Source organism: Thalia democratica, chromosome 4, assembly GCF_965202585.1.
Source record: "Thalia democratica chromosome 4, ktThaDemo2.hap1.1, whole genome shotgun sequence".
NCBI lineage: Eukaryota > Metazoa > Chordata > Thaliacea > Salpida > Salpidae > Thalia > Thalia democratica.
This window is the reverse complement of record NC_139168.1, coordinates 60,632,128-60,643,479: the sequence shown is the minus strand read 5'-3', so window position 1 is coordinate 60,643,479 and position 11,352 is coordinate 60,632,128. Positions and strand designations below refer to the sequence as shown.

Genomic DNA, 11,352 nt, shown 5'->3' with positions numbered 1-11,352 from the left:
TCAATAGTATATTTATATATAAAAAGACGCATGTTTCATTTGTTGAAATTGAATAGGTAATAAAGTTAATTTTATAATTTTCTTAACTGTAGAAAATTGAAAAATGCCACTAACTAAATGTCTTTGTGCAGGATAAAAATGTTAAAATCATTTCCATTGAAAATATTCATTATGCTGGGTTTCTGCTAAACTGGAAAACTCAGGAAACAGTTCATTTACGAAATCAAATTAGAATTGAACTAATTATAAATTTTTTTTAGACATTATACTATGCACCTTCCATCCAGACTTTAACTAAATTACAAATTTTGATATTTTATCGTTCTAAACGTTTTAAGTTCTGTTAACAGTAATAAGTATCTCGTTGTTGAGAGAAAAAAATATACAAAAAAACTAACTTGTTTAAATTATGTAGGACTACCCTTATGACTTAACTTATTATTAATTTTGTAAACTCAGCTTTTAAGAAAATTTAAATAAAATTTTTAAGTGTACAAACGTTTTTTTATTCGAAAGTTCATAGTTTAAACATAAAATTGTGCAAACTTACAGAATATTCCAAGATTTTTACCACCCTAACATCAATAATAAAAACTACGAATAATAAATATATTACAACTTTAACCTTACTTTTGTTATTTTAGAAGTAAAAAAAAAAATATTTTACTGTCAGTTTAAAGTTATTTAGTACAAATTAATTTAAAATCAAATTTTTGACATAGCATTCAAAATTTAGTTTTATTCAAAAATTTTTTTTTATAACGTATTATTGTTTCAATTTATAACATTTAGTTATTTGTATTTCAAAGTTTTTAAATTTAAAAATTATTTAGTCTTAATATATATATTTTTTTTTAAATTGCCAATGAAAAGTCCCTTAATCTAAAAAATTAGTTAATGGTACTTTAAGTTAAAAAAGAATTTAAACGGATAAAACAAAAACTAATTTAAAAACAAAAAATATATCTTTATAAATCAACATTTTTAATGTGCATGTCATCAATAACTGAAACAGGTTTATCAACATTTAAAGTTAAATTATTGTTTTCACTTAATGAAGATTTGTTCTTGAATATATTATTTTTGTATTCGAAAAACTCGCTCTGAAGTTTGGTTCTTTCCTCCAAACAACTTTTGTAACTGCTCCTCAAATTGTTTTGGTTGCGCACTTCATTGCTCACTTCCTCCTGGAGCTTGTAGCATTTAGAATGTAGTTTTGAGCACTGGTGTTTTGTCTGTAAAATGTATATGTCATTGAGATTTATCGTTCAACTAAACCTCGAAGTACAAAAACCTAATTAGCTAAATAAGTTTATAAGAACGACAAAATGTTTCAATATTAGTTGTTAAACCAGAACCACATTACTGGATTTAATTTTTTATATACTTTTGCTTAATTTTTTTTTAAACTCTAAATTGTAAGTCTATAAAAATTTCATATAAATTTTAAAATTTTCTTTTCTTAGAAAATGGCTATCTAAAAAGTAGAAAACATCAGCCAAAGCCTATACAGGTGTGTGGCATGAGACACTAAAAAATAGTTAAAACAAAATTTTGTTCTACAAAAACATTACTATATAAAATTTTGTTTTAAGTGTTAGTAAAACTATGTTACTTCGTTGTATTCATGATCTTTATTACTTAAAAGATATAGATTAAAAGATCATTTTAAACTTAATAAAATAATGAAAAAGGCTAGATATAAATACAATAATTAAGACAATAGGGGTTCAAGGCATAATTTATATAATATGAAAGCTAAAAATATGTACTATAAGTACGTTTTACACTACATAAAATTAAGTCAATAAGAAGTTAATTTTTTGATATAGTCTGTTTTGTAAAATGTATCATACACACATTTAAAGACTGAAATTATTTGAACGTCATTTCTTTTAGTTACTTGAAAATTACTTAAAGTCTTACTACATTTTGTTTTGTGAAATAAGAGAATTTAAGCAAATATTCTGTAACTCTATAAAGTGTGAAAATTATTTTGTAGTTGAGATTAATTTCTAGAAAATAAAAGCAAATTGTAAAAAAAAACAAGTAAGTCCTCCTAAAGTTAAAATTGAATATAGTTTTTAAACAACAACATTAAAACAGAATATATTTTATAAACATTTTTATATTATATTTCAACTGTTTAAGTAATTTTGAATAATTATTTACTATGCTTTATTCTAGTTATCTTAGTTGTTTTCACTACTGTTATATTCTATCAATACAAATTTAATTTTAGAAAAATATCTTAGTAACTAAAATAAAAATTTCTTAAGTTCTTTAATTTACCTGTAACTAGATAACTAAAAAAAATTTTTTATCTTAAACTAACCAGATTAAGATAGTGCATACTTTTTAAAGTTTAGAATTAATTTGTACCTGAAAGAGCTGTTTCTTTGTATTGAACAACTTTTTTGTAGTAGTGTTATTTCTATTGTCTTTTTCTGCTATTAACTTTAAAAGTTTGTTATTTTCTTCATTCAGTGTAAAACATTTTTCTCTTAAATATTCCACCTTTAAAAAATAAAATCAAATCATAATCGAAAAAACAAATATTTTTTTAACCCAAACAATATTAAATATAACTTTTTAAGTATTTACTGAAGTAAAAGATTTAGTTAAAAATGTATTTGTGTTGAAACTTAATATTGCATTAAGTGCATAGGGCATAATATTCCAACATTATTTTTTACCAAAATTAAAATTAGCTCACTCAAATTGAAGGCTTAGATATACTTAAGAAACATTTTGCAGAACAAAAAAATAAATTAACTTGTAGGAAATAGTTATTAATTAAAAAATAATAAGAACTTAATAAGAATAAGAATAAAATAAAACTTGCATTTAAAACTTCTCTGAATTCAAAAAACAGGGTTTCCTTTCTTTGAGGCAAAAAATTAAAATTAATTATTTTTCAAGTTAATTAAGTTTGAAATAAAACATACTTACTAAAAAGTGTCCTACTCGTTTAACTTACATTTTAGGAATATATATATTTTATGTGATTATTACTCATCACTTAACTTTTATGTGCAACTATTTTAGATTCTTAATAACTTTAAAGATGTTAATGCATATTAAATAAACGTTGTTTTATTTAATTGTAAATCTATTTTATTCATATAAAAAAAAACACTCACACTATAACCAAAGTTCTGGCTGTTTAACTTTTTAAAGGAAGTTTTAGAACAATCATGTAAACAGCCATCAAAATTTATAATAACTTTACATGCAGGAGATTTATTATTTCTTAAGTTAGTAGGTGATGTAGCTTGATTGGTGGATGATAACACAGTAAACGTTTTATGATCAAGATGAGAAACCTGAAAAAATTAACTGTAATATTTGTGTCCTACAAACGAATAAAAACTTTTTTTTTATATAAAGTTATTCTTAATTTGTTAATTTTTTTACTAATAAGGCTAATCTAAAACACAAGCTAAATTCTTACTGTGATATGTTTTTATATATTTTACAGGTTGCCCATATGTAAAAAAAATGTAAATTACTTATTAAGATTCAATCAAAGTAAAACAATTTCTATGTAACCTTTTCAATTGAATAAATTTGAATAAAAACAAAATAAATATTTAGTTCTTCTTTATAAAAACTTTTAATCAACTTAAAATGTTTCTCATAACCAGAAAAAGCATAATAGATATTAGTAGAAGTACTTTATTTGTTTTGTATTTATATGTTGCTTTTATGCCTTTGATCGTTAAAACTAATATATATCTCTTATAACTTTTAAAACATTTGTTGAAAAACTGATTATAAATCAGAATTTCATTTTAAAATGTTTAACATTGGGACACTTAAACTGTGGATGATTATTGTATTTAAAAGTATTTATTTCAGCATATATTATAGAACTTATAGAGGGTTTCCAAAAGTTTTTTGTAAATTTCTTCCAGGTTCTAAAAAAACAAGTTTTTTGGTTCATTTTTTGTATAAAATTAAACTTAAGTAAGAAAAAATACCTTAAATACTATAGCAACATTTAAAAGATACTGTAAAGCAATATTTAAGGGTATAGAGGGGGGAGGGTCAAACATTTTTTTGTTTACAAAAATTAACGCGGTTTTAAACGAAAGCTTAAAGTATAAACTACAAACCAGTTTTTAATGAACATAAAAATTTCAATTAAAATGTGGATGCTTTTGTAAAAAGTTTCCAATACAAACTATGAACCACAATTTTTTCAATGTCAATTTTCTCTAATATTTAAATATTCACAAAAAACCTATCTTATTCTTTATTTTTAGAACTAGAGACCTCAAATTTTCAAAAAACATTCCTTTCATAGTTTAGAAGACTTTTAATGTTGGGTTTTTAAAAATATTAAAAATAAAAATGTTTATTAAAAAAACAAAAAAATCTGTGGTTTTAATTAATAATATTTTTATGTTTCAAAATTTAAAAAAAAGTCCTGCATTAAATCTATTTAAATATTAATTTTGGACTTACTGTGAAAATTTGAAGAAGTTTGGTTAAAAAATGAAGGATAAGATAGGTTTTTAGTAAAATTTTTTTTTTTTTTGCGTTTTTAGTTTGCTCCTTCTATAACAAGCCTACTGAGGTCACTGACTTTGATCACATATATCTTGAAAGTTAATCTGAATTTTGTTAAGCAGTTAAAAATTTCTACAAAATAAGATGATTAACTTGTAAAAATCAAGGTGGACCCCTCCTCTATGTCCTTAATGTGTTTTTTTAATGAAAAATAATTTTCAAAGTTTAATTTTTTTTTAATATTCATTTACCTTTACTAACTAATCAAAATTTGTTACCTAACATGTAAAAATAATTTAAAACTCTAGGTTTTTTATTAATTTTTGTTTCAAATTCCTTTTTTTTGCCTAAATTGTCAAATTACAGGATTTTTGGCAACCCTGCTTATATAAGCAATAAGGTAAAAATGCATTGTTATTAATTAATAAGATATGAATCATCAAGTATTTATTTTTTTAAATTTGTAATTTTCTGAAGCTTTTTGAGTGTTGACTATTTTGCAAAATTTAAAACAATTGAAATTTAAAAAAGTATCTTTTTACTTTTCATGAAGTGTATAAAACTTTTTTTTTACAACTGTATATTATTTTAATAAAACAATCATTTTTGAAATTACACAAATATTTCAAAATTTTTTGAATGTTTTTTTATTAAATAAAGTTTTATTTGGTCTTTTATTCTTAAATTTTTTATACTGAAATTTAATTGTCACCCTTTCTATTGAAAACCCTTAAAATATTTAATATGTCAAAAGTAGTCATTATGACCAGCTTATGTTAACTAAAGCAAAAAAATAATAATATACAAACACAACTAATTAAAAGTATACTTTTTAAAACATTGGAAGTACTTTTGAACTGTTTTTTTTTTCTACAGGCTAACCATTTCTATCATACTATGAGTCAAAGAATAGCCATATATTTCTTTAAAATTTTAGTATAAGAAGTGAGTTTTAAAATATCAATTGTTTTAAAATATTAACTGTTTTAAACTGTTTTAAAATATCTAAAATAAAATACTTGTAGTAATTTAGCTATCTTAAAAACTGGGATTTTTATTCACTATCATTCAATAAGCACTAGACTGCAACACACAACCTGTGGCAATGTCTGCCTGATAAGTCCAAATGATGATGAAATGTTACATGAACTATTGTTGTGCAGTGCAGTCTAGTACTACAAAAAACTTTAAAATTATCAATTTGATTAACTTGATAAATTTGGAAAAAGCACAGCCCTTATATAATTTTTACTACTCTATTTACAATAGAAAAAAATTAATAACATAAGAAGGAAATTGGACTTAACCCAATGGAAGAACTTATATGAAGTGTTAGAATGGTTCAGCAATACTGACAATATAATTAATAAATGTTTTGTAAATTTTGATATTATCAACTTTTATCCTAGCATCAGTCATCAACATCTATCTAAAGCCATAGAATTTACAAAAAAACTACACAGAAGTAGAAACAAAGACATAAAGTTAATAGAACATACATGTAAAGCAATTGTCACTTATGATAACAGAACCTGGGTTAAAAATGACAGTAACAGCCAATTTGATGTAAAAATGGCTTCATTCTTTAGCGCGGAACTTTGCAATCTGACAGGTCTGTATGCCTAAAGGAAAGTCAGGCACTTATATAGCTATAAAGATATCTGACTTTGTAGGGATGTAGGCCTTGCAATAATAGGCAGAAAAAGTAACCAAGAGCTAGAAAGACTAAAAAAGAACACAATTAAAACTTTTAATGAACTCGGTTTTAAAATAATGATTGATGTAGTCGCAACTAACTTTCCTAGATATATCCCTAGATTCTACTCACAACACATTCAAATCATACAAAAAAGAAAACTCCAGCATCAATTTTATTAACAATTACTTGAACTATCCATCTATTATCAAAAAGAACCTCACAAAAATGATCAAAAAAGACGCAACAGACTATTAAAAACCAAAGGAATTTTCAAAGAATCAATAGCCTAATACCAGAATGCTTCAACTAACTCTAATTTCAAACAGAAACTTAAATACTCAAATCACCAAAGCAATCAAAACAAAAAGAAACCAACACAAACAAGAAAAACAATCTACTTCAACCAACCCTACTGCCAGTAGGTAAGAACCAGTATAAGTAAAGCTTTTCTACTACTAACAGATAAACATTTTCAAGAAGATTACAATTTAAACAAAATAATAAATAAGAACAATTGTAAAATATCATAAAGCTGCATGAGCAATATTAAGAAATTAATACAAAAAGATAATTTGTAAATGCTTAAAAAGAAAAACTTAAAATGATGAAAGCAAAACACTTTGCAAGTGTCAAAAAAAACATAAATGTCCCCTCAATATAAAAAATGCTTAGTTGAAAATGTCATATATAAAGCGACAATCAGATCAGAAGACAAAAAACTATTTGGGCTCAAAGGGTGGGACTTTCAAAAAAGATGGTACAACCATATCAGTGATTTAAAAAACTACAAAGAAAACTAAACAGAAATATCAAAATACATCTGGAAACTTAAAAATAACAACATTGACTACAAAATAGACTGGGAAATAATCCACCATATTGGCAAAGCAAAAACCCACAAAGTATTTGCAGTACTTGTATTCTAGAAAAAGTAACAATTGCCAATGCCAACAGAAGAGATAACTTTAACAAACGAACTGCTCCCACTTCAAAGAACTTCACTTCATAACTTAAGTCTTAAGTTGTCCGTAATACTAGTTTTATGCATGCTTATAAAAAATTTTTTATGCAGCTACTATTTTCTGCATTTAAAAGTTTTTATATGAAGCATTCAAGCAAAATTTTAAATTTTCATAGTTATTACAAGCATATATTTCTTTAAATTTTCGATAGTTATGTCACAATTAAAACTAGCTACATTAAAATGTACCTTAATTTTAAGCTCTTTTACTTCTATATCTACATTTTTATTTAAGCAATGTTTATTTTGATTACTCACTAGAAGAGAAAAGAGAAGCCTGCATCAAGGTTCTTATTACTTTTTTTTTTAAACTTAAATAAAATTAAAACTTAAACATTAATTCAACCTTAGGACTTTTTTTGTTGTTTAAGTAAAAATTAGTTTTTGTTCAATTGTTGAAATACCATTTCCAAGACTGTTACATATATTTTTAGATTTTTTATATAAGCACTGACTAGGTCTTTGACTGAAACTTAGTTTGCATAATAAAGTCTTAAAAAAATAAAATATATCATTTCTCCTCTAATAGTTGAGATCTCTTTTTTTGTTTTCTAAAATCAAAACATAAAGATGTTCAATTTAAACATTTTATTTACGACAAGGTGACAAAAAATTGCCACCTCTTCAAGTAAAATAAAATAGTTATTTTACTTCAAGAGGTTGCAGTTTTTTGTTACCAAAACCTGGTTGTAAATAAAATAAAACATTTCAGTAAATTAAGCAACCTTTTTTAGTTAAGAAAAATAACTATAAAATCAAAACATAAAACAATATTTATACTACCTTGTAATTAGAGCATGTTGAGTGACTTTTGTTCAAAATGTTTTCAAAATTACTTTCAATATTTTCTGCAGTTTTTGATGCATTAAACATACTTTTGAAATTTCTTCTATCAGATTGAGGTTCTTCAGCTAACTTTTCACCTTTTAATGCCATAATTTTTGATATGAAAAAATCATTATTAGCTTCCCAAAAGCGCTTAAGAACTCTCAAATTACTTTGAAACATTTTTTTTGTAACTACTTTATTGTAAATTGTTTTCATCAAGGATTCATACGCAACTTTCTCATTATTTTTTAAGAGTTTTAAAAAGTTAATTTGAATAGCACCTTCTACAACTTTATCAAAGTTGTATTTACAAATTGATTCAACTGCATTTCTGTTACGCCTTTTCATTTTGTTTTTACTTGAGCTTAATTTATAAGCTGAGCTATATTTTGATCAAATATTATGTTGCAAAAAGGTTAAGTAAAAAAAATGTTATACTAAAAATCTATAAAAATAAATATTTTGGAAACAGACTTTAAATCAAGAAATTATACTTAACAACTTTCACTAAGTCACTATTTCATAAGAATACTTAAGTCATTGTGACAAGTTCAAAAAAACTAAAGCTTATAAATTTATATCAATATATTTATGCAACAAAATATGTAAAAATAACACATAAAACTAAATATTAAAAACAAAAGCATTTATTTAGCTTTATACAAAGATAATTGATTACAAGACTATCATTTTAAAAATTAATAAAAAATATTTAATAATCTCTAAACTATTCTGAATTATTGGGAAAAACTTTATCTTAATTTTACTTTAAAATTGTTAAACTAACTATTTGAATGTTTTACAAATAATATTTACAATATTAAATGCAAAAATAAGGTTTGCCAAAAGTTTTTTTGAAAATATTTTCATGGTTTTTTAAGTTTCTTCTTGGTTTATTAAAGAACAAGCTTTTTAGTATATTTTTAGTATCAAATAAAATTTTAAGTTAAAAAAAACTGTCTTAAATAGTATAATAACATTGAAAAAGTACTGTAAACTACTTTATTTATAGTTTAAAAAATTTTTTTTATGTGTTAGATTTTGTTATTATATTGAAACTTTAATACTTTAAATATAAAATTTCTTAAAAATTCAAGGTTTTTCTAGTATTTTTAGTGGATTTTGTTTAAAGTTCAAAGTTTTTTTCTAAATCTTTAAAATTCCACATTTTTAATCTACATTGTCAAATTCCAAGAATTTTCAGGTTTTTTAGCAACCCTGAAAAATTGAAAGACCTTTAAACAAATTAATGAAGCAATAATAATTTATATTATATTTAATTAAATATTATTCTAAATTCAGGATTTCTAATATTTTTTTAGTCAAGAATTTGAAAACAAAAGTCCAGGAAAGGTTGATTTATAATGGTAGTGAATTATAAGGTAAATGTTTTAAAAAAATGCAAGCTAAAATTTTATTCAGTTTATGCTTCAAAAGTTTTTTTTTCAAGGTTTTTAGAATTTCATCCAGACGTTCAAAAGTACAAGTTTTTTGTCCATTTTTAATAAAAAATTGAAATCAATGTGAGAAACTTTCTTAAAGTGTAATAAAGTATTAAAAAGATACTGAAAAGCTCCTTTATATAAGATTTATAGCAAATAAAATTCTAAATGATACAAAAACAAAATTATAAATTTTTGTATCTATTTAAAGTTTCATTATTTCACAGGAAAAACTGTTAAAAACTTTAAGGATTTTCTAATTCTTAAATTTCAGGTTTCAAGGTTTTTTGGAAACCTTCTATATTAACAAGATCTGGCTATCATCAGCAAAGTTTACACGTTTTTGTTTTTGTTTTACACATTTTACAAGTGTATTTTTTTATAGGAAAGATATAGAAGCAAATGTAAATCAAATTTTTTCTGAGTTTCTTGAAAACTTTAAACTGACTTGTGCAGTCTGAGTGTGTGGCAGCCTTTTTTATAAATCTTTAAATGCAACTTTAATTTTAGCTAAAATGTAAAGTATAAAAAGAGCTGAAACAGCACTATAATAATATTGTGATCAACTTTTATTATTTAAATGACATAATCAGTTTTAGTGAATTATTAAAAAGTGATGTTGAAAAAGAAAAAAATAAATTGGTTATCAAAATGACAGTATAGAACTAAAAAGTATCTGAGAATCTGCTTTAATCAGGGTTGCCACTCTTTGAAGAAAAAAGCCTGTCTGAGATCCTTCAAACTAGCCTAGGTTAAACAAATAACTTAACTACAGATTGTAAGAAGAAAAAGTTTTAACTACATAACTAAATATTATAATAATACTAATAAAAAATGATATCAATAACTTAAACTTTATTCAAATAAATTTCTTTTAAATCTATAAAAAACTAGCTTAAGATTTATTGAAATCTTAAAACTTTTTTGAGTTTTTTTTTTAACAAAACTATTTAGAGTCATAAGTTTAAAAAAAAAATTCATAGTATCTTGAGTTATGAGTGCTTATATAAATATTAACCATTTTTTTTTAATTTTATCTATTAATAATTATTGTTGCATTTTTCATGGTTGTTTTTGTAAAACCAGCAGCAGAAATTATGATTGTAAATGGTGAACTAAGACAAAAATTTAACCAGAATTTGTGTGTAGTTAATGGTCAAAACTGGCAGCAGCTGGTTTTAAAAACAAAGTTTACTATTTTAAACTCAAAACTACATTTTTTTTGTTTGTAATAAATGTTTTAGTTTTCATTTTATAAATTTAACCTTAAAACATTGTTTACATTCTTAATAGTGAGAAGCTCAATGACCACAGTAATGTATGAGCTTTTACATATTTTTTAATTTTTCAAGTCAATAATTCTTTAAATTAATCAGTTTTAGTTTTGGTTTTGTAAAAAAAATTCCCAAAGCTAAAAGGTTTATGAAAATTTTAAGCATAATACAAATCTCGATTTCCTATTTTTATCACGTTTTGCACGAATCGTCATTTTTGTACGAACAATCACTTTTGCATGGCGTCACTTTTGCACGAGTGTCAACTTTCTATGAGTTGTCAATTTTTCACGGAGTAATTAATTTTACAAATGGAATCAGTTTTGTACGGAAGTAGTTTTGCATGAGTAGTTACTTTTTCACGAATCATAACTTTTGCATGGGTGTCAGTTTTGCACGGAGTCACTTTCACGCATTATGTAAATTTTGCATTGATACTGTTTTGCATTAGAGTTCAATTTTGCACTAGTGGTGAATTTTCCACGCTGGGTAATTTTTACATGACTTACTTTTGTGAAACAAAGACAAAATTTAGTCAATGAAATATTTTTAATAAATTATAATAAAATTTGA

General features: G+C 23.7%; 1 protein-coding gene across 1 annotated transcript; it reads right to left on the bottom strand.

Moving 5' to 3' along the window:
* Nucleotides 1–866: 866 nt before the first annotated feature.
* LOC145834963 (uncharacterized) lies at nucleotides 867–8,439 on the bottom strand. Its single transcript, XM_082942492.1, has 4 exons — nucleotides 8,019–8,439; nucleotides 3,144–3,326; nucleotides 2,383–2,517; nucleotides 867–1,235 (listed from the first exon to the last, which is right to left on the bottom strand). The coding sequence occupies exons 1-4, from the start codon at nucleotides 8,409–8,411 to the stop codon at nucleotides 969–971; spliced, it is 978 nt and encodes a 325-aa protein (XP_082798618.1). The 5' UTR covers nucleotides 8,412–8,439; the 3' UTR covers nucleotides 867–968.
* Nucleotides 8,440–11,352: the final 2,913 nt, after the last annotated feature.